This window comes from Bufo bufo, chromosome 1 (genome assembly GCF_905171765.1).
Source record: "Bufo bufo chromosome 1, aBufBuf1.1, whole genome shotgun sequence".
Classification (NCBI taxonomy): Eukaryota; Metazoa; Chordata; class Amphibia; order Anura; family Bufonidae; genus Bufo; species Bufo bufo.
Genome location: NC_053389.1, coordinates 667,779,975 through 667,803,952, shown reverse-complemented (window position 1 = coordinate 667,803,952; position 23,978 = coordinate 667,779,975). Strand labels below are relative to the sequence as shown.

Here is a 23,978-nt window from a genome sequence, read left to right as displayed (position 1 = left end):
TAGCTATACCACTGGGCATAATCACCTGCTAGGTTGTACCACATAGTTGCCAATTTTGCTGAAACTGTGGAAGGGATCCTTCTTTTGATACCAGATGCTTGGGCTTCTTGTGTGTTATACAGTCAGGTCCATAAATATTGGGACATCGACACAAATCTATAAGTTTTGGCTCTACAGGGAGTGCAGAATTATTAGGCAAGTTGTATTTTTGAGGATTAATTTTATTATTGAACAACAACCATGTTCTCAATGAACCAAAAAAACTCATTAATATCAAAGCTGAATATTTTTGGAAGTAGTTTTTAGTTTGTTTTTAGTTTTAGCTATTTTAGGGGGATATCTGTGTGTGCAGGTGACTATTACTGTGCATAATTATTAGGCAACTTAAAAAAAAACAAATATATACCCATTTCAATTATTTATTTTTACCAGTGAAACCAATATAACATCTCAACATTCACAAATATACATTTCTGACATTCAAAAACAAAACAAAAACAAATCAGTGACCAATATAGCCACCTTTCTTTGCAAGGACACTCAAAAGCCTGCCATCCATGGATTCTGTCAGTGTTTTGATCTGTTCACCATCAACATTGCGTGCAGCAGCAACCACAGCCTCCCAGACACTGTTCAGAGAGGTGTACTGTTTTCCCTCCTTGTAAATCTCACATTTGATGATGGACTACAGGTTCTCAATGGGGTTCAGATGAGGTGAACAAGGAGGCCATGTCATTAGATTTTCTTCTTTTATACCCTTTCTTGCCAGCCACGCTGTGGAGTACTTGGACGCGTGTGATGGAGCATTGTCCTGCATGAAAATCATGTTTTTCTTGAAGGATGCAGACTTCTTCCTGTACCACTGCTTGAAGAAGGTGTCTTCCAGAAACTGGCAGTAGGACTGGGAGTTGAGCTTGACTCCATCCTCAACCCGAAAAGGCCCCACAAGCTCATCTTTGATGATACCAGCCCAAACCAGTACTCCACCTCCACCTTGCTGGCGTCTGAGTCAGACTGGAGCTCTCTGCCCTTTACCAATCCAGCCACGGGCCCATCCATCTGGCCCATCAAGACTCACTCTCATTTCATCAGTCCATAAAACCTTAGAAAAATCAGTCTTGAGATATTTCTTGGCCTAGTCTTGACGTTTCAGCTTGTGTGTCTTGTTCAGTGGTGGTCGTCTTTCAGCCTTTCTTACCTTGGCCATGTCTCTGAGTATTGCACACCTTGTGCTTTTGGGCACTCCAGTGATGTTGCAGCTCTGAAAAATGGCCAAACTGGTGGCAAGTGGAATCTTGGCAGCTGCACGCTTGACTTTTCTCAGTTCATGGGCAGTTATTTTGTGCCTTGGTTTTTCCACACGCTTCTTGCGACCCTGTTGACTATTTTAAATGAAACGCTTGATTGTTCGATGATCACGCTTCAGAAGCTTTGCAATTTTAAGAGTGCTGCATCCCTCTGCAAGATATCTCACTATTTTTGACTTTTCTGAGCCTGTCAAGTCCTTCTTTTGACCCATTTTGCCAAAGGAAAGGAAGTTGCCTAATAATTATGCACACCTGATATAGGGTGTTGATGTCATTAGACCACACCCCTTTTCATTACAGAGATGCACATCACTTAATATGCTTAATTGGTAGTAGGCTTTCGAGCCTATACAGCTTGGAGTAAGACAACATGCATAAAGAAGATGATGTGGTCAAAATACTCATTTGCCTAATAATTCTGCACTCCCTGTATACACCACCACAATGGATTTGAAATGAATCAAACAAGATGTGCTTTAACTGCAGACTGTCAGCTTTAATCTGAGGGTATTTACATCCAAATCAGGTGAACAGTGTATGAATTACAACAGTTTGCATATGTGCCTCTCACTTGTTAAGGCACCAAAAGTAATGGGACAGAATAATAATCATAAATCAAACTTTCACTTTTTAATACTTGGTTGCAAATCCTTTGCAGTCAATTACAGCCTGAAGTCTGGAACGCATAGACATCACCAGACGCTGGGTCTCATCCCTGGTTATGCTCTGCCAGGCCTCTACTGCAACAGTGTTCAGTTCCTGCTTGTTCTTGGGACATTTTCCCTTCAGTTTTGTCTTCAGCAAGTGAAATGCATGCGCAATCGGATTCAGGTCAGGTGATTGACTTGGCCATTGCATAACATTCCACTTCTTTCCCTTAAAAAACTCTTTGGTTGCTTTTGCAGTATGCTTTGGGTCATTGTCCATCTGCACTGTGAAGCGCCGTCCAATGAGTTCTGAAGCATTTGGCTGAATATGAGCAGATAATATTGCCCGAAACACTTCAGAATTTATCCTGCTGCTTTTGTAAGCAGTTACATCATCAATAAATACAAGAGAACCAGTTCCATTGGCAGCCATACATGCCCATGCCTTGACACTACCACCACCATGCTTTACTGATTAGGTGGTATGCTTAGGATCATGAGCAGTTCCTTTCCTTCTCCGTACTCTTTTCTTCCCATTACTCTGGTACAAGTTGATCTTGGTCTCATCTGTCCATAGGATGTTGTTCCAGAACTGTGAAGGCTTTTTTTTTATGTCGTTTGGCAAACTCTAATCTGGCCTTCCTGTTTTTGAGGCTCACCAATGGTTTACGTCTTGTGGTGAACCCTCTGTATTCAGTTTGGTGAAGTCTTCTCTTGATTGTTGACTTTGACACACATACACCTACCTCCTGGAGAGTGTTCTTGATCTGGCCAACTGTTGTGAAGGGTGTTTTCTTCACCAGGAAAAGAATTCTTCGGTCATCCATCACAGTTGTTTTTCTTGGTCTTCCGGGTCTTTTGGTGTTGCTGAGCTCACCGCTGCGTTCCTTCTTTTTAAGAATGTTCCAAACAGTTGTTTTGGCCACACCTAATGTTTTTGCTATCTCTCTGATGGGTTTGTTTTGTTTTTTCAGCCTAATGATGGCTTGCTTCACTGATAGTGACAGCTCTTTGGATCTCATCTTGAGAGTTGACAGCAACAGATTCCAAATGCAAATAGCACACTAGAAATGAACTCTGGACCTTTGATCTGTTCTTTGTAATTGGGATAATGAGGGAATAACACACACCTGGCCATGGAACAGCTGAGAAGCCAATTGTCCCATTACTTTTGGTCCCTTAACAAGTGGGAGGCACATATGCAAACTGTTGTAATTCCTACACCGTTCACTTGATTTGGATGTAAATACCCTCAATGTAAAGCTGACAGTCTGCAGTTAAAGCACATCTTGTTCGTTTCATTTCAAATCTATTGTGGTGGTGTATAGAGCCAAAAATGTTACAATTGTGTCCCAATATTTATGGACCTGACTGTATATGCCTGTGACAGTGATTTTTTTTTACGGAGCCGATGACGTCTCTAATCAGTAATAAGCTTGTGAAGTCAACTCAAGCATTTCTTAGATTTTTATTTGCTGTAATAGCTCACGGCAGAAATTTTGTGCATGCTCATAATGCAACCTTTATGCAAGTGTATAGTCAGGTTATAATTAGTCTATGACCTTTCCAGCAGCGAAAATGATACAGATTAAACATAAGCCGTGAAAAATTCTTATAATCCATTAAAAGGTTTGAAAAAATAGAAAACAAAATGTCCAAAATAAGGAACTAAGGAAATCTTGTTGGCCTGCTGCTTATGAGCCTTGTTTTAAGATGTTACTATAGCAACCAAGAATGACTGTGGGACACCCGCCTACGCACTGTGAATAAAGGGCTATATATGGGGGGGAAAAATCATATACTAGTATCTGTAAATAACACCATGCACCTTTAAATATTTATATCCCTTTTTTCCATGATTACCATGCCATGTTATAATGCTGCGGGTCATCTGAATTTCTCATAGGTTGTGTAAAGATTCCCACTGGCTACAGTATGAGCACGCATAGAGTTGGATAAGATTTATGTTCAGGGTATATTTCCACCTGCATAGACAGAGCCAGTTCTATACGAGTGCATAATGGAAACAGGACTTAAAGGCTATGTACACCATTGGGAACAATTTTTATTATTATTGCATTGTACTTATTTTGAGCTAAAAATCATCTTTTCAATTGGTCTTTATTAAAAATATGGAATGCTTTTTTCTGTACATAGCTGAGATGCTCTAGTAGCAGCCTCTGGATTTTCCCTCTTTTCCATCAGTTTGGGAGCTGACTGCTCCTTATCTGTGCTCTCTGACATCATAAACACTCATTATAGCTCAGTTCTTATCCTACTGATAAGAATGTGGCTTAAAGGGACACTGACAGGCCCAATAAGCATATTGAGGTATATATATATGGCAGTACAGGTCTTATAATGGGTATTACAATCATTAGTATCCCCCCTGTCCACCTTATACATACAGTAAACTTGAGTTTTATAACCTGCTCCAACGGTCTTCAATCTGCCCAAGGGGCGGCGTTTCACCTCTCTTGCGCCCAGCCAGCCTCCCCCAACTGCCGCTTTGAATCGCCGCCCAGCTCATGAATATTCAGTTTGCTGGGCGGCTTCTGCGGTCCACGCTCTGAAGCGCTGTGCTTAACAGTGCCCGGCGCATGCGCCGGATCTTGTGAAGTCCGGTATAGTAAGCGCTGCCCAGCTCATCAATATTCACTTCGCTGGGCGGCGCTTACTGTCCCCGACTTCACAAGATCTGGCGCATGCGCAGGGCACTGTTAAGCGCAGCGCTTCAGAGCGGGGACCGCAGAAGCCGCCCAGCAAACTGAATATTCATGAGCTGGGCGGCGATTCAAAGCGGCAGTTGGGGGAGGCTGGCTGGGCGCAAGAGAGGTGAAACGCCGCCCCTTGGGCAGATTGAAGACCGTTGGAGCAGGTTATAAAACGTAAGTTTACTGTATGTATAATGTGGACAGGGGGGATACTTAGATGATTGTAATACCCATTATAAGACCTGTACTGCCATATATATACCTCAATATGCTTATTGGCCCTGTCAGTGTCCCTTTAAATAAGTGTTTATGACCATTTAGTAATTAAGAGATAAGGGTTATTAGATGGCACAAAGTGAGAGTGAAAGTACCAGTCACACAGTTAGTAAAACAGTTAACCCTTTGTGGCGGAACGGCTCAATATTTTTAATTGAAAATATGATTTTTAGCCAAAAATTTGTAAAATGCAATCAGAAATAAAAATTTGCTTGCGAAGGTGTACATAGCCTTTAAAAAATTATCATATTCACCTTGTGGCTATCCTGCCTCCTGCCAAAAGATTAAATTCAACAACACAAAACCTGACCTAGCCAAAGATCCCTTTACACCTTTCGCTCCTCATCTGCGTAGAGATCGGCTATATGAGATGCTATGTATTCTCTTAAGTTGGACATTATGGATTAATTGATCACTATACGCCTATACTGTACAATAGTCCTCAGGGCCCACCTGCTGGTCATGATTTGAGAAGATCCCACAGAATGAATACCTGTGGGAAGTCTTGATGCATGGACACTAATTATATCACCTGCTTAATACTATGGAAGTCTTGAAAATGTGACCTGCAGGTGGCCCCTGAGGACTGGAGGTGAGGACCACTGCTCTACTTAGCATTTAATGTGGAGGCCCGGGCCGGTTTTAGACAAAATGTGGCCCTGCACAAAATCTAAATCTTATAATAAGGTACTAACAACACCGTTACATTATGTCGATTCCGGCCCTCCCTCACAGATTTACACCCCACAAAGCTCCTCACATTGTTCTTCACCCTCATGACCCCAGAATATGCCACATGCCCCCTCCCTTCACAACAATGAGTTCCCCTCACTCACGGCATCCGAAAGTGTTAAAAACCGAAATCGCGGAATTCCTCTTCAAGCGCGCTTTTCCCCAGTGGAGTTTGGGGAAAGCACCCTTTTTTATAAATAAGCCACAGCCTGTACTAGGCTTCCAGGCTCATTGTTAGTATATTCCAGTTCAGACCACTAGATGGCAGCACTGAACTGTGATATAGTGATTTCTATACAGACTAAGGGTCCATTCACACATCCGTGTGTGTTTTGCGGATCCGCAAAACACGGACAGCGGCAATGTGCGTTCCGCATTTTGCGGACGGCACATTGCCGGCACTAAGAGAATATGCCTATTCTTGTCCGCTATTGCGGACAAGAAAAGGACATGTTCTATTTTTTTCAGGATCGATATTGCGGGTCCTGGTCCGCAATTCCGGATCGGGGCCGCACGTCGTGCGGCCCCATAGAAATGTATGGGTCCGCAATTCCGTTCCGCAAAATGCGGCATGGAATTGCGGATGTGTGAATTGAGCCTAATGGAGCAATTTACATTTGATGATTGTAAATTGTGGTCCACTTGGGGGACTTAACAAAAAGTAAAAAAATATATATATTTTTTTATTAAAATATAAAATATTTAAAAAAAATTGGGGGAAAAAAATTGCATTATGGGCATCGCCGCATGTGAAAACACCAATACTATTAAAATATTTAAAAAGTTAGCCCATATGGTAAATAACGTAACAGAAAAAAAAAAAGGCAGATTCGCGTTTTTTTTTCAGCACTTTATCTCCCAAGAACATTGAATAAAAAGTGATTGTCATACACACCCTAAAATGGTCTTGTCAAAAACGACAGATCGTCCCACAAAAAATGAGCCCCCACACATCTCCGTAGACATAACTATAAAAAAATGAGGGTCAGAATATTGCGATGAAAACAAAAAAATTATTTTTTACAAAGTGAGTCCTGATAAGGCTTAGGCTACTTTCACACTTGCGTTGTTCTTTTCCGGCATAGAGTTCCGTCACAGGGGCTCTATACCGGAAAAGAACTGATCAGGTATGTCCCCATGCATTCTGAATGGAGAGTAATCCGTTCAGTTTGCATCAGGATGTCTTCAGTTCAGTCGTTTTGACTGATCAGGCAAAAGAGAAAACCGCAGCATGCTACGGTTTTATCTCCGGCTAAAAAAACTGAAGACTTGCCTGAATGCCGGATCAGGCATTTTTTCCCATAGGAATGTATTAGTGCCGGATCCGGCATTCAGAATACCGGATTGCCGGATCCGTCCTTCCGGTATGCGCATGCGCAGACTGAAAAAAAGGTGAAAAAATAAATGCCGGATCCGTTTTTGCCGGATGACACCGGAAAGACGGATCCGGCATTTCAATGCATTTTTTCGACTGATCAGGCATTTTTAAGACTGATCAGGATCCTGATCAGTCTTACTAATGCCATCAGTTAGCATACATTTTGCCTGATCCGGCAGGCAGTTCCGGCGACGGAACTGCTTGCCGGATCTCTCTGCCGCAAGTGTGAAAGTAGCCTTAGCTTGCTGCAGTGAGCGGGCCTATAGACGTCCTGAGCGGGGGTGCAACAAAAAATACTGATTACACAAGTTAAGGCCTCTTTCACACTTGCGTTGTTGGGATCCGGCATGCACTTCCGTTGCCGGAGGTGCCCGCCGGATCCGGAAAAACGCAAGTGTACTGAAAGCATTTGAAGACGGAACCGTCTTCCAAATGCTTTCAGTGTTACTATGGCACCCAGGACGCTATTAAAGTCCTGGTTGCCATAGTAGTAGTGGGGAGCGGGGGAGCGGTATACTTACAGTCCGTGCGGCTCCCGGGGCGCTCCAGAATGACGTCAGAGCGCCCCATGCGCATGGATGACGTGTCCATGCGATCACATGATCCATGCGCTTGGGGCGCCCTGACGTCACTCTGGAGCGCCCGGGGAGCCGCACGAAAGGTAAGTATACTGCTCCCCCGCTCCCCGCTACACTTTACCATGGCTGCCAGGACTTTAGCGTCCCGGCAGCCATGGTAACCATTCAGAAAAAGCTAAATGTCGGCTCCGGCAATGCGCCGAAACGACGTTTAGCTTAAGGCCGGATCCGGATCAATGCCTTCCAATGGGCATTAATTCCGGATCCGGCCTTGCGGCAAGTGTTCCGGATTTTTGGCCGGAGCAAAAAGCGCAGCATGCTGCAGTATTTTCTCCGGCCAACAAACGTTCCGTTCCGGAACTGAAGACATCCTGATGCATCCTGAACAGATTTCACTCCATTCAGAATGCATTAGGATAATCCTGATCAGGATTCTTCCGGCATAGAGCCCCGACGACGGAACTCTATGCCGGAAGACAATAACGCAAGTGTGAAAGAGCCCTAAAAAAGTTGATGTGGGTTAATACGGGTGTTTTTTTATCATATTTTACGTTTTGCTCAATAAAATCTAACTTTTTACTCTTGGGTACACCCCGTGTATTTAAGGCTACTTTCACACACTCGTTTTGGGCAGATCCATCATGGATCTGCAAAAACTGATCCGTTACAATAATACAACCGCATGCATTCGTCATGAATGGATCCGTTTGTATTATCTGTTAGGCTATTTTCACACTCGCGTTTAGTGCGGATCTGTCATGTATCTGCACAGACGGATCTGTTCAGATAATACAACCATCTGCATCCGTTCAGAACGGATCAGTTTGTATTATTTTTAACATAGCCAAGATGAATCCGTCTTGAACACCATTGAAAGTCAATGGGGGACTGATCCGTTTTCTATTGTGCCAGATTGTGTCAGAGAAAACGGATCCATCCCCATTGAATTACACTGTGTGTCAGGACGGATTAGTTTGCCTCTGCATCGTCAGGCGGACACCAAAACGCTGCAAGCAGCGTTTTGGTGTCCGCCTCTAAAGTGGAATGGAGACAGAACGGAGGCAAACTGATGCATTCTGAGTGGATCCTTATCCTTATCCATTCAGAATGCATTAGGGCAAAACTGATCAGTTATGGACTGCTTGTGAGAGCCCTGAACGGATCTCACAAACGGAAATCCAAAACGCCAGTGTGAAAGTAGCCTAACATAGCCAAGACGGATCTGTCATGAACTCGATTGAAAGTCAATGGATGACTGATCCGTTTTCCATTGTGCCAGATTGTGTCCCTCATTGTGCCAAGACGGATCCGTTTGGCTCAGTTTCGTCAAGTGGACGGCAAAACACTGCAGGCAGCGTTTTGGTGTCAAGCCTCCAGAGCGGAATGGAGACTGATCGGAGGCAAACTGATGCATTCTGAGCAGATCTTTTTCAATTCAGAATGCATTAGGGCAAAACTGATCCGTTTTGGACCGCTTGTGAGAGCCCTGAATGGATCTCACAAACGGAAAGCCAAAACGCGAGTGTGAAAGTAGCCTTCTTATTTAGCCTCTATTTTTAAAATGTTTCTGTGGGGATTCAAACTCACAATCATCTACATTGAAGGCAAGAATCCTAACCACTAGGCTATAGAGCTCAATACTGTCATTGCTGAAAAACCTCATAGAAGTTTCTCTTGTATGGAAAACCTCATAGAAGTTTCTCTTGTATTATACAAGAGAAACTTATATGAGGTGTTTAAGCAATGACTTAGCATTGAGCTCTATAGCCCAGTGGTTAAGGTTCTTGCCTATAATGTAGATGTTTGTGAGTTTAAATTCCCACAGAAACACTTCAAAAATAGAGTCTAAATTAGACTTGTATACACAGGGTGTCCCCAAGCATAGCGATCATGCTTGGGAATACCCCTTTCATGTTCATAACACTGACTCCATATATGGACACATCTATATAGGGAGTCAGATCAGGGACTCCTAAGCCGGGAAATTCCCCACTCTGGAGTCCTGAGATCTGCCAGGACTAAAGCAGGGGGCCCCTTAGAGGATTGAGGCCCTTGGCAATTGCCCAGTTTGCCCCGACCCTGGTGGAGACAGTGATGTTTTTTCTTAGATTCATCTGAAATCTGTGAGTATTTACTGTCGCATGCTGGGTTCTAAGGCCCCTTTCACACGAGCGAGTTTTCCGCGCGGATGCGTTGCGGGACGTGAACGCATTGCATCCGCACGGAATCCTGACCCATTCATTTCTATGGGGCTGTTCACATGAGCAGTGATTTTCACGCATCACTTGTGCGTTGCGTGAAAATCGCAGCATGCTCCTCTTTGTGCGTTTTTCACGTAACGCAAGCCCCATAGAAATGAATGGGGTTGCGTGAAAATCGCGAGCATCCGCAAGCAAGTGCGGATGCGGTGCGATTTTCACGCATGGTTGCTAGGAGACGATCGGGATGGAGACCCGATCATTATTATTTTCCCTTATAACATGGTTATAAGGGAAAATAATAGCATTCTGAATACAGAATGCATAGTAAAACAGCGCTGGAGGGGTTAAAAAAAAATCATTTAACTCACCTTAATCCACTTGATGGCGTAGCCCGGTATCACTTCTGTCCCCTTTACTGAATAGGACCTGTGGTGAGCATTAATTATAGGTCAAGGACCTTTGATGACGTCACTCCGGTCATCACATGGTACGTCACATGATCTTTTACCATGTGACGTACCATGTGATGACCAGAGTGACGTCATCAAAGGTCCTTGACCTATAATTAATGCTCACCACAGGTCCTATTCAGTAAAGGGGACAGAAGGAGATGCCGGGCCGCGATCAATTGGACTAAGGTGAGTTAAATGATTTTTTATTTTTTTTTAACCCCTCCAGGCTGTTTTACTAAGCATTCTGTATACAGAATGCTATTATTTTCCCTTATAACCATGTTATAAGGGAAAATAATACAATCCACAGAACACCGATCGCAAGCCCGAACTTCTGTGAAGAAGTTTGGGTTTGGGTACCAAACATGCGCGATTTTTCTCACGCGAGTGCAAAACGCATTACAATGTTTTGCACTCGCGTGGAAAAATCGCGGGTGTTCCCTCAACGCACCCGCACATTTTCCCGCAACGCCCGTGTGAAAGGGGCCTAATGTTTTTTATCAGATGGTAGCACACTGAGTGCCTAGGACTCTGTAATATAGAATCTGTTCTGAACACATTTGAATCTAATTCTGAACTGTAATATCTTTTCATACCTGAGAATTTCACTCATTTTTGTAGGTTGTTTCATTGTTCATGTTCCAAACAGATGTGATTGGGAGGTACACGGCGACATTTTTTCCTTATTAAGGAAAGGTTATTGTCATGGAGGAGTTTTTCTTCTTTGAATATGAAAGCTTCCTGATTAATATGCATAAATGCATGAGAAGACTGGTGAATATGCACCATTAAATCTATGCCATTCTCATCTTGTTTCACTTAAATCTTTCATGGCCTGTGGCATGCTGTTCTTTTATGTAAATAGCAGAACATGCTCCTCCACGCTGCTATAATACTTCAGACAATGGGGGTCATTTATCAAAGAGCTGCATTTATTCTTTAATAGTCCCTGTGCTGCCTGAGAATGCGCCTAAATTTATGATGAGGCACATCCTCCAGCAGTCCGTGCGCCTACATTGAAAATTTCTTCGGTCGTCTTCAGTCGTCTTTTTTTTTTTTTTAGAATTGTATTATTTTTTTTTTCAAAATACAATACAAAAGTGTGGTCTGATTCGTACAAAAACAGCAAAACACACAATGATATTATCAGATGAGAAGCATGGGGTATACCATTAGGGATGTAAATACCCATAAAGCATACATTCAAGGTTATACAGAGATCTGCAAAGTCATATAAAAGAATAAAGTTGCAACTAAATAAATATCTGATTTGTTCTTCAACCAAAATAATTACTTAGTAGCCTATTTTAAGGTTTTACCTAGCTAACAAATGGTGTCCCCACAGTGTCATCCTGCTGCCACACCCAATACTGTGCCCGTTGTGCCCCCCAATGCCCCAGGTACTATGCTGCTGAAAAAATAGTGACCCCAGTAGACATAATTGAGGTCATTTATCAAACTGGTGTAAAGTAGACCTGGATTTCTAAAAGAGCTGTCAAATATGAAAGGTGGAATCTGATTGGCTGCTATGGGCAAGTAAGCCAGTTCTACTTTACACCAGTTTGATAAATTACCCCAAATGTCCCTATAGTGTCCACAGCAGCTATAATGTCCCCTAGAGTGCCCTCAGTAATAATAACACCTTATATTGTGCTCCAGGTAATAATCCCTGTATAGTGTTCCCAAAAATAATAGAATTGCTGCTACAGTGTCTCTCCAATAGCAATGCCCCCCACGCTGCCCCCATATAGTAATTTCCCCCCACACTGCCCCTCCATAGTAATCCCCCCATAGTAATTTGCCCCCCCACACACAGTAATTTCCCCCACACTGCCCCATACAGTAATTTCCCCCACACTTTCCCGTATAGTATTTTCCCCCACACAGTAGTTTCCCCCACACTGCCCCATATAGTAATTTGCCCCCCACATAGTAATCCCATAGTAATTCATAGCTGAACCTGGATAAAACTTCTTCTTTACTCATTTACTATGTATGAGTGGAGTGCTCCCCTTTGCCTTGTGCTGCACTGCGCAGGGTGAGGTCTTTTTGTTTACAGCCCAGGGCAGCACTGCAGTCCGCCCATTTGTGACGGTGACGTCACATGGCTCACTGCTAGGCGGAAGTCTCCGCCTAGCATAGTGAGGTCAAGCTCAGTACCTCACTGGCAGTAAACAAACAGACCTTGACCTGTGCAGTGCAGCGCAAGCCAAGGGAGAGTATCGCAGCAAGGAAATGCCCTGATGCTCCACTCGTACATAGTAAATGAGTAAAGAAGAGGTTATATCCAGGTTCAGTTCTGATTGATTTTGGTCTTATGTTTAAATACGCTTCATGTGATAAACATTATTTAGTCCAAGTTCACACATTGCAGGTTTGTAGTAAAAGAAACACACACCAAATCTTCAAGTAAATCTGCAATACACTTTTCAGTTGCAGAATTACTTGCATATTTAAACTCCGTTGAAAGAAATAGAAGATATCCGTAAGTAATGTGCGAACAATCTGCAAGATAATGGTCATGAAAGACCAATCTGCATAAAGAAATCCATGTAGATGGGGATTGGAAAATCCTGTAGACTTGTATATACTCCAGCTTGTAAACTGGTTGCTGCTTTCTACTACATTCTTCTATCTTAACACATTGGGGGAGATTTATCAAAACTGATGTAAAGGAAACCTGGCTTAATTTCCCATAACAACCAATCAGATTCCACCTTTCATTTTCCAAAGGAGCTCTGAAAAAGAAAAAGTGGAATCTGATTGGTTGCTATGGGCACCTAAACCAGTTTTCCTTTACACCAGCTTTGATAAATCACCCCCCCCCCCCCCCTTAGTTGCCAACGACCCTGAATTTGCATGGACTGTCAATAATTTGTGATCCCAACAAATTCGGGCTATTCTGGGTATTTGGTGGTTCTTATGTAAACCCTGCCTATAAGTGGGTGGTCCCTGCTAGTTCTTGCTTTCCAGGGGCAGGGCTTAAGTTCCCCCCGAAATAACCGACAAGAATGCTGGCAAGTATGCACTCACAACCTTATCTCCATGTTCTTGTGAACATATCTAATCACTGTAATGTTGGGGACATCTTGTGTTCGTACTGGACAAGTCGTATTAAGTCACCCTCTCCTGTAGGGTTTAATCTAATGACATTTTCTCAATAGTACATTCATTTGCAGAAGAACCATTATGTCTAATATTTTGTACATGAAAAAATCTAGGTAGGCCCAGCGCTCGTTTTATCTGAATTGATTCCAATGTGCTATTTTATGGTTTAGAATTTGCTGGATCAGAATTGTTTTCCCCGGTTCTGTTATATATTTAGTGAAGATCACAGCTGATCAATGTGCTGTTGGGATCTTCAGAAAACCCATAACTTGCTGGGATTTCCAGAAGCATACACTATTTAATAGTTCTGCCCCCCTCATCTTCACAGATCATTTAACAGCTTGGTCTCCAGATTTTTCGGAATCTGCCAAATCAGAAGTCCGACTCTTGTTCCGTACTTATTAACACGGCTTCATAAAACAACATGAAAGCCTGCAAATCCTTTTGTAATTCCCATCATTTTTAGTGCTTATGTTCTGACAGGCGAGGATTTCTCTTCTGGAAGATGCCCTCCTCTGAAAACAAATCACATAGTTCTTGAAGGAAAAATGTAAAACTACAATTCTATTCTGGGTACAGTTTATTCTATATTCATCTGCATTCCTTCTTGACATTAACCATTTCTGCACCTGAGGTTCATATATATTTGGTTCCATAATATTTTAATCACTCCCTTAAAGTTACTTTCCATTTAGAGGTTCCATTTCAGACATGCAAACATGCTATCAGAAGAACATCACATTGACACCTCAATTCAGTATGTAATACCAGACATGCCTCAAGGACAGACAGCTGGTCTGGAAAAACAGCAGACCCACTTTTCTAGAACTGGACATCTCCTATACGTTTTTGTTTGAATAAAATATGTGCTCTTATTTGGAGGAGCACAGGAACAGAGGAGTGGGTTGCTTCTTCTGCCACACTAGACAATGAGGAACCCAGGTGGTTTCCCACCATGAAGTGCCTGATATCAGTCTGGGTCTTTTAAAGGATAACTGTCATATTTTCATTAAAAAAAAAATCTATTTTAGCATATGTTACTGCTGCAGCAGCATTATACATAAAGCAATCTTTCGTTTCTTCAATTACCACTGTTTTCCTTGAGTTTTCCCCTTGGTTACGGCTGTTTTGAATCCTACATTATGAGGATCTTCTCAAGATCGTTCCTCTGCCAGTTCTCTGAGGCCAAAACTGCATTCCCTCAGGTCACATACAAACTTGCTGTAGCCAGCAGCTTCCTGCCAGCCAATTAAATTGGATTACTGAGAGACACGCCTCCTCACTCTGTAGCCTAATGCAGGCATGCAGTGTGAATGACCGCCCCTCTGTCTTCCTAGCCGGAGACAGATGAGCCCTAGCAATGGTCTTTTAAGGGACCAGTGGAAAGGGACAGAGGAGATTAATGAAAGTTGTTATTATAAGGTAATTACACATCTTTTGGTAATCATTGACAGACTAACTCAGGTATACATGCCTAGCTCTAATAAACTAGCAAATATAAAAAAATATGACAGTTATCCTTTAACCCCTTAAGGACACATGACGTATGGGTACGGCATGTTTCCCGAGTCCTTAAGGACACATGACGTACCGGTACGTCATGTGTTGTTCCGATCACTGCCGCCCGGCCGGCTGTGATCGGAACAAGGTGCCTGCTCAAATCATTGAGCAGGCACCTCGGCTAAATGCGCGGGGGGGTCCCGTGACCCCCCCATGTCCGCGATCGCAACAAACCGCAGGTCAATTCAGACCTGCGGTTTGTTGCGCTTTCTGCTGTTTCTGATCGCTGCGGTCCCTGACCGCGGCGATCAGAAACTTTAGTGTGCCGAAAATATATTTTTATCACCCCCCCCTGCACCTCTGAATGATTTTAGCCCGGTGGGAGGTGCAGGGGGGGTGTTGCGGGCGGTGGGGGCGGTGCGGGAGGCGGGCGGTGCGGCAGGCGGGATCGCGATCCCCCGCCCGCCTCCCATTGAATAATCGTTGGTGTAGAGTGGGTATACCAGGGTGCCAGCACATTGCTGGCACCCTGGTATAAACGGCTGACATCGGTGATGCGATGTCAGCCGTTTAACCCTTTCCATACAGCGGTCCGTACGGACCGCTGTATGGAAAAAGTTAACAGTAAGAGGGAGCTCCCTCCCTCTCCGATCGGGGGGCTGCTGTGCCTTTGCAGCCCCCCGATGGAGAGAGCTCCCAGACAGCCCCCCGCCAGATCCCATCCTTACCCTTCCCCGTCTGCGAAGTTCTGAGCAGACGGGGAAGGTTCCCATGGCAACAGGACGCCTCTCAGGCGTCCTGCTGTCCATGGTGCTGAACAGATCTATGCTGAAAGCATAGATCTGTTCAGTGTAAGTAAAATACAGTACAGAACAATATATATTGTACTGTACTGTATTATACAGACATCAGACCCACTGGATCTTCAAGAACCAAGTGGATCTGGGTAAAAAAAAAAGTGAAAAAAAGTGAAAAAAAAGTAAAAATCCAAAAACACATTTATCACTGATTAAAAATTAAAAAAATAACATTCCCTACACATGTTTGGTATCGCCGCGTCCGTAACGACCTGATCTATAAAACGGTCATGTTACTTTACCCGAACGGTGAACGCCATAAAAATAAAAAATAAAAAACTATGATGAAATTGAAATTTTGCTCACCTTACTTCCCAAAAAAAGGTAATAAAAGTGATCAAAAAAGTCGCATGTACGCCAAAATTGTAGCAATCAAACCGTCATCTCATCCCGCAAAAAATGAGACCCTACTTAAGATAATCACCCAAAAACTGAAAAAACTATGGCTCTTAGACTATGGAGACACTAAAACATAATTTTTTTTGTTTCAAAAATGAAATCATTGTGTAAAACTTACATAAATAAAAAAAAAGTATACATATTAGGTATTGCCGCGTCCGTATCGACCGACTCTATAAAAATATCACATGACCTAACCTCTCAGGTGACCACCGTAAAAAAAAAAAAAAAAAAACTGTGTAAAAAAAGCAATTTTTTGTCATCTTACATCACAAAAAGTGTAATAGCAAGCGATCAAAAAGTCATATGCACCCCAAAATATTGCCAATCAAACCGTCATCTCCTCCCGCAAAAAATGAGACCCTACTTAAGATAATCGCCCAAAAACTGAAAAACTATGACTCTTAGACTATGGAGACACTAAAACTTTTTTTTGTTTTAAAAATGAAATCATTGGGTAAAACTTACATAAATTAAAAAAATGTAATACATATTAGGTATCGCCGCGTCCGTGACAACCTGCTCTATGAAATTACCACATGATCTAACCTGTCAGATGAATGTTGTAAATAACAAAAAAAAAAAACGGTGCCAAAAAAGCTAATTCTTGTTACCTTGCCGCACAAAAAGTGTAATATAGAGCAACCAAAAATCATATGTACCCTAAACTAGTACCAACAATACTGCCACCCTATCCCGTAGTTTCTAAAATGGGGTCACTTTTCTGGAGTTTCTACTCTAGGGGTGCATCAGGGGGGGCTTCAAATGGGACATGGTGTCAAAAAAAACAGTCCAGCAAAACCTGCCTTCCAAAAACCGTATGGCATTCCTTTCCTTCTGCGCCCTGCCGTGTGCCCGTACAGCGGTTTACGACCACATATGGGGTGTTTCTGTAAACTACAGAATCAGGGCCATAAATAATGAGTTTTGTTTGGCTGTTAACCCTTGCTTTGTAACTGGAAAAAAAATATTAAAATGGAAAATCTGCCAAAAATGTGAAATTTTGAAATTGTGTCTCTATTTTCCATTAAATCTTGTGCAACACCTAAAGGGTTAACAAAGTTTGTAAAATCAGTTTTGAATACCTTGAGGGGTGTAGTTTCTTAGATGGGGTCACTTTTATGGAGTTTCTACTCTAGGGGTGCATCAGGGGGGCTTCAAATGGGACATGGTGTCAAAAAAACAGTCGGCGCACCTTTCACTCTACGCCCCGCTGTGTGACCGTACAGTAGTTTACGGCCACATATTGGGTGTTTCTGTAAATGGCAGAGTCAGGGCAATAAAGATACAGTCATGTTTGGCTGTTAACCCTTGCTTTGTTAGTGAAAAAAATGGGTTAAAATTGAAAATTAGGCAAAAAAATGAAATTCTCAAATTTCATCTCCATTTGCCAATAACTCTTGTGCAACACCTAAAGTGTTAACGACGTATGTAAAATCAGTTTTGAATACCTTGAGGGGTGTAGTTTCTTAGATGGGGTCACTTTTAGGGAGTTTCTCCTCTAGGGGTGCATCAGGGGGCTTCAAATGGGACATGGTGTAAATAAACCAGTCCATAAAAATCAGCCTACCAAAAACCAAACAGCGCACCTTTCACTCTACGCCCCGCTGTGAGGCCGTACAGTAGTTTACGGCCACATATTGGGTGTTTCTGTAAACAGCAGAGTCAGGGCAATAAAGATACTGTCTTGTTTGGCTGTTAACCCTTGCTTTGTTAGTGGAAAAAATGGGTTAAAATGAAAAATTAGACAAAAAAATCAAATTCTCAAATTTCCTCCCCATTTGCCAATAACTCTTGTGCAACACCTAAAGGGTTAACAATGTATGCAAAATCAGTTTTGAATACCTTGAGGGGTGTAGTTTCTTAGATGGGGTCATTTTTGGGTGGTTTCTATTATGTAAGCCTCGCAAAGTGACTTCAAACCTGAACTGGTCCCTAAAAATTGAGTTTTTGTAAATTTCGGAAAAATTTCAAGATTTGCTTCTAAACTTCTAAGCCTTATAACATCCCCAAAAAATAAAATATCATTCCCAAAACAATTCAAGCATGAAGTAGACATATGGGGAATGTAAAGTCATCACAATTTTTTGGGGTATTACTATGTATTACAGAAGTAGAGAAACTGAAACTTTGAAATTTGCAAATTTTTCCAAATTTTTGGTAAATTAGGTATTTTTTTGTGCAAAAAAAATAATTTTTTTGACTTCATTTTACCAGTGTCATGAAGTACAATATGTGACGAAAAAACAATCTCAGAATGGCCTGGATAAGTCAAAGCGTTTTAAAGTTATTAGCACTTAAAGTGACACTGGTCAGATTTCCAAAAAATGGCCTGGTCCTTAAGGTGAAAATGAGCCCGGTCCTTAAGGGGTTAAGTGCATTTGCCTTCTCTTGGTTCTCCTCTGTGTGTGAAAATACTGCACTGTTACAAGGGGGCTAGTTTCACTCTCACGATAACTTATCCACCATCCACTGGATAGGGAACAAGTATCTGATCCACCGAGGTCCATCCGCTGTGTCCCCCGGTGATCAGGAGAATGGAGTTCATGTGCACCACAAAGAATAGGGCGTTGGCCAAGCAGGCCTGCTGCTATCCTATTCATTCTCTGTGGGACTGCCATAGATAGCATTGTTCAGTGCTCAGCTCTGTCCAGCAGTCCCATAGAAAATATATGAGTGGCGGTGCGCATACCTGACCACCATTCCATTCTTTCAGGTGCACAGGACCTCCATTTTTATGATCATTGGGGAATCTAGCTATTAGACCTTCACAGACCAGATGCCTTCCCCCTATCCTGTGGATGGGAGATAAGTTAATATTAAGGCACAACCTTTTTAAAGGGGTTGTCCGGGTTCAGAGCTGAACCCGGACATATCCCCATCTTCACCTCTCTGGCCCCCCTGATATGAGCATTGGAGCATTTTATTGTCCAATGCTCTCCCTTGCCGTGTGCTGGATTGCGCAGGGAAAGTTTTTTGTTTTTGTTTACAATAGCACACTGCTAGACGGAGGCTTCCACCCAGCAGTGTATTCGGTGACATCACTGGCTCTGATGGGTGGGCTTTAGCAATGTCCTGGTCATTTTACAGGCTAGGACAGCGCTAAAGCCCGCCCATTAGTGCTGGTGACATCACCAGGCTCACTGCTGGGCGGAAGCCTCCACCTAGCAGTCCCTATTGAGTGCACGGTACGTCACCGGATCTCCTAAAAATGCCTTTGCCCTACGCGATTCAGCGCAGGGCAAAGGAGAGCATCAGGGCATGAAATGCTTTGATGCTCAAATCAGGGGGGGAAAAGCACCGGCCTATGTGAGCTCCCCCAGTCCTGGCCACCAGAGAGGCCGGCGCTTTTTCCTTTAGTGTGCAAACACAGCCACTGCTGCTGGATTGCAGGGTGTAAACCTAGAACACCTTCCCATTTATATAAAATATAACTTTTAATGGTATCTTAAAAAAACATAAGCTCAAATCAAGCTCAGACCCCATGGGTCAAGACAACACAGATACAAATTAAATACTTATTATCTCAGAACAACAGATAGCTTTTGAATTATTCCGAGGTTACTCACGGTTTGAGGATATAGCCCGATGTTAATTATTTGAAGTTTGCAGGGGACTCTCTACAGAAAAGGACGTGGTGAGGATATCTATTTATGAACACTCCAGGGAAACGATGCATAGGATACAAAATGGGAAACAGATAAGAAACACCTATTTTTCCCTATGCGTCCCTCCCTAGACCTCAGCCCAGGGACACCCCTTAATGATAGGGGTTCCCTGTCCTCGTACCTAGTCTATATACCCCTGTAAAGCCCTACTTTAATTAAAAGGGGCATATATGGCTACATTAACCTGCTGAATACATAAATAGGTATACCACTAAAGGACAAAACCAATAAATATTGGTAGGTATATAAACCAAACAAATATCCTGACGCAGCGTTTCCCCAGTCAATAAATATCAAGACTAGTTCGTCAGGGGATCATATATACAGTACTTAGCTTAAAGAGGACCTTTCACCGATCCTGACATTGTGAACTAAGTATCATGACTTATACAGCGGCGCCCAGGGATCTCACTGCACTTACTATTATCCCTGGGCGCCGCTCCGTTCTCCCGTTATGCCCTCCGGTATATTCGGGGACTTGGTTATAGTAGGCGGAGACTTAGGGGACTTGGTTATACTGGGCGGAGACTGCCCTTGTTCTGCGGGCGTCTCCTTCTCCCAGGCTGTAGCGCTGGTCAATTGCAGCGCAGAGCTGACAGCCTGGGAGGTTTTTTTCTCCCAGGTTGTGAGCTCTGCAATGCGATTGGCCAGCACTACAGCCTAGGAGAAGGAGACGCCCAGGAGAACAAGAGCAGACTCCGCCTACTATAACCAAGTCCCCGAACATACCGGAGGGCATAACGGGAGAAAGCGGCGCCCAGGGATAATAGTAAGTGCCGCTGTATATGTCATGATACTTGTTCACAATGTCAGGATCGGTGAAAGGTCCTCTTTAAGTCTCATGGTAGAGACTCTCACTCGGTGCCCCTCAATCAGGACCCTCTGGGAGACTAGAGCCAGGATGCAGGCTTTTGGGATGTCAGGGCTTTACAGGGGTATATAGACTAGGTACGAGGACAGGGAACCCCTACCATTAAGGGGTGTCCCTGGGCTGAGATCTAGGAAGGGGCGCATAGGGAAAAATAGGTGTTTCTTATCTGTTTCTTATCTGTTTCCCATTTTGTCTCCTATGCATCGTTTCCCTGGAGTGTTCATAAATAGATATCCTCACCACGTCCTTTTCTGTAGAGAGCCCCCTGCAAACTTCAAATAATTAACATCGGGCTATATCCTCAAACCGTGAGTAACCTCGGAATAATTCAAAAGCTATCTGTTGTTCTGAGATAATAAGTATTTCATTTGTATCTGTGTTGTCTTGACCCATGGGGTCTGAGCTTGATTTGAGCTTATGTTTTTTTAAGATACCATTAAAAGTTATATTTTATATAAATGGGAAGGTGTTCTAGGTTTGCATTTAATTTATACTCCCTCATATGTCTATATACCGCCGAGGCGGTTTGGTTTCGATGGATTGCAGGGTGGTCGTAACCATGGAAACGAGCAGTGTATAATTTGATGGAAAAATGAATCCAGATAGCAAAGGAACCAATATGGACAATCACAATACATTAGTAAGTGGCTTTTATTTACTTTCTGTACATGATAAATGCCACTTGCTGAAGTGAGACAACCCCTTTAAGTAGATAATTTAAAGGTTGAAACTGATGGAAAGGTGTTTTATTTTTAACCTGTGTAACAAAGTGTGGATTAAAGGAATTATCCAACTAATAAAGTAAAAAAGAAAATACCTGGAGTAATGCCACCCATCTGCAGCTCTTGTCTCTTCCCTTTCAGTGGGTGGGTATCAACTTGCTTTATGTGGCCATCAAGCACCTGCATCTCCTAAGAGTGTATTGCACTGTGCCCTTGTTAGCCACCAATAAAATATGGTCCTCTACACGTAGCCTTACCAAGTCCACAAACAAATAGCACTATTGTATGTAATGCCCCTTCCCATTGTCCTTCCCTGTCTAGAGAGGGATATAGCTATATATGTTATGACTATAGAAGTAGGGATGAATGAAAGATCTCTGGATTCTACACTGTGAAATCATTACATCAGAACTGAGGAGGAAGGGAGCTGGAAAGCCACTGAGCACTGTCCCACTACTGAGTGCCACGGGAGAAACAGCAGAGGGTACAACCAGAGAGGAAAATATAATCTACATAAAAAACGAAAAATATTGTATTACTAGATTTATTGTAATAATACTTGAAATGCCCTACCATTGCATACTAATACTTCTTGTATGATGTTCCCTTAATTATCTGTGTCTTTCAGTTAGTATTCATCTTTTATATTTATGCTGTCATTGGTAATTTGTGTTGTCCTTTGCGGGTGATTTCACATAACTGTTTGTCCTTTCAGGAATCGGGTCGGGAAACTCCATCTACTCGAGCATCCAGTGTGAACGGGACAGACGATGAAAAGGCTTGCCATGGCACCCCTCCTGACTCCGAGCTGAAGACTGAAAATGATAAACTGAAAACTGCCCTAGCACAAAGGTAAAATACATCTAATGGCTTTGTGTTTTTTTTTTGTTAACAATAACTTAATAAATTTCAGAATGCCCATTGTTTTCCCTGCGACGATTTTTCCCATGTGATAATTATAACCATGTAAGTTCCCAAAACATGGCACCATCTGTTGCCATTGTGCCAGAAACATACCAGTGTCCATAAAATAGTGACAACCATAGCACTGCCCATTAAAAGTGCCAGCTTCATTGCATATTAAAGGAGTTTGCTTTCTAGGCTCTGGATATTGATGACCTATGCTCAGGATAGGTCATTAATATCAGATCGGTGAGGGTCCCACACCCTGCTCAGCTGTTCCCTGCAGCCTCTGGAGCTGGAACTAACACAGTCAATGGAACAGGAAGCACAGTTCTGTTCAAAGTGTAGCGGCGCACCTGGTTAACGTGGCTCAGCTCTCATTCACTTCTATGGGAGCTGAGATGCAGTAACCAGGTACGGCCACTACACTTTCATGAAGCTGTGCTTACAGTTCCATTGACCGTTCTAGTTCCAGCGCCAGAGGCTGCAGGGAACAGCTGATCGGTGGGGGACCCTCACTGATCTGATATTAATGAACTTTCCTGAGGATAGGCCATCAATATCAGGGGTTTGGAAACCCCCATAAACATTGAGTGTGTAGTTTCCTGGTCCCAGTGCCAGCTGTGTTAATACAACCTCCAGTAATATGATTCCACATGCTCTTTACAGCACTCTTTACAACCTTTTGCTGTTGTTAATAGTTGGGCATCTCCTCCCACACACCCACCTAGCACCATAGGCTCGCTACCCTCCTGTGTGACTCTACTGCCTGTGCAACGTGCTGCCCCCGGGCCCTATCCCGTCCCAGGTTTAGTGGAATGCCGAGTGGTGTAGAGCGGCCCTTAATAGTCTCTGTGTCATGGTGCTCCTACCTGGATACAGCAGGGCACCAGGCTTAGGCTCTGAAGAAAATAAAAGGGAATTGTTGAGTTAGGGGATGAAGAATAACTTGAATCCAGACCTTGATAAACTTTAACAGCAGCTTTACTTGGGTAAGCTTGATTCCAGACAATATTCAGACTTTTCTTACATTCAGGCTTTCTCTTGGTCCCATCAGGCTTTGGCATAAACTGGCAGGCAAACTCTGTAACTGTGCTTTCTCTCTTTCTCTGCTGGGCTGACAGGCTTGCTTAATAACTCTGCTTTCTTTCTCTCTGCTGTGCTAAACTCTGCTTGGGTCTGGTTACTGGACTTTTTTTCGTTGGTTTTGGTACCCTTGGATTTGGGTGCCTTCGGCTGTTGTCCCCCTCTTGACACTCAGTAAAGTAAATTAGCATGGAGTCCGGGTGCTCTACAAGCTACTTCCCTTTGGTGGCTCCTGCTACAGCCCAAAATTTTTTCCTCTGGCTGCTCCTTCTTTCAGGTCTTCTCAACTCCAATATGGAATAATCTAGAACTGCCACCGCTCCCTTCTGGTAGGAAGCAGGACTGGCCTACTTCTGCCCAAAGGGGGCAGAATTTAATGGTGAGTTCCATTCTGTCTAAGGATAGCTCTACCATATACGCTGCCACCTGCTGGTGAACCAGGCATAATACGTGAACATAACAGTTACATAGAAAGATTATCAATGCACAATGTGAAGGACCTGAAAAAAATATATCAAGAACACACTCATGTTAACCATTAGAGACAGTAGCGGAGTGCAGAAATAGTAATACCACTCC

The 23,978-nt window shown here is 43.0% G+C and overlaps 1 protein-coding gene across 1 annotated transcript in view; it reads left to right on the top strand.

The window, feature by feature from the left end:
* HOMER2 (homer scaffold protein 2) overlaps positions 1-23,978 on the top strand; it is a 255,201-nt gene that overhangs the window by 180,033 nt on the left and 51,190 nt on the right. The window contains exon 5 of the mRNA XM_040414053.1: positions 22,126-22,262. Coding sequence (XP_040269987.1) covers positions 22,126-22,262 — 137 coding nt within the window. The remainder of the gene's footprint in view (positions 1-22,125; positions 22,263-23,978) is intronic.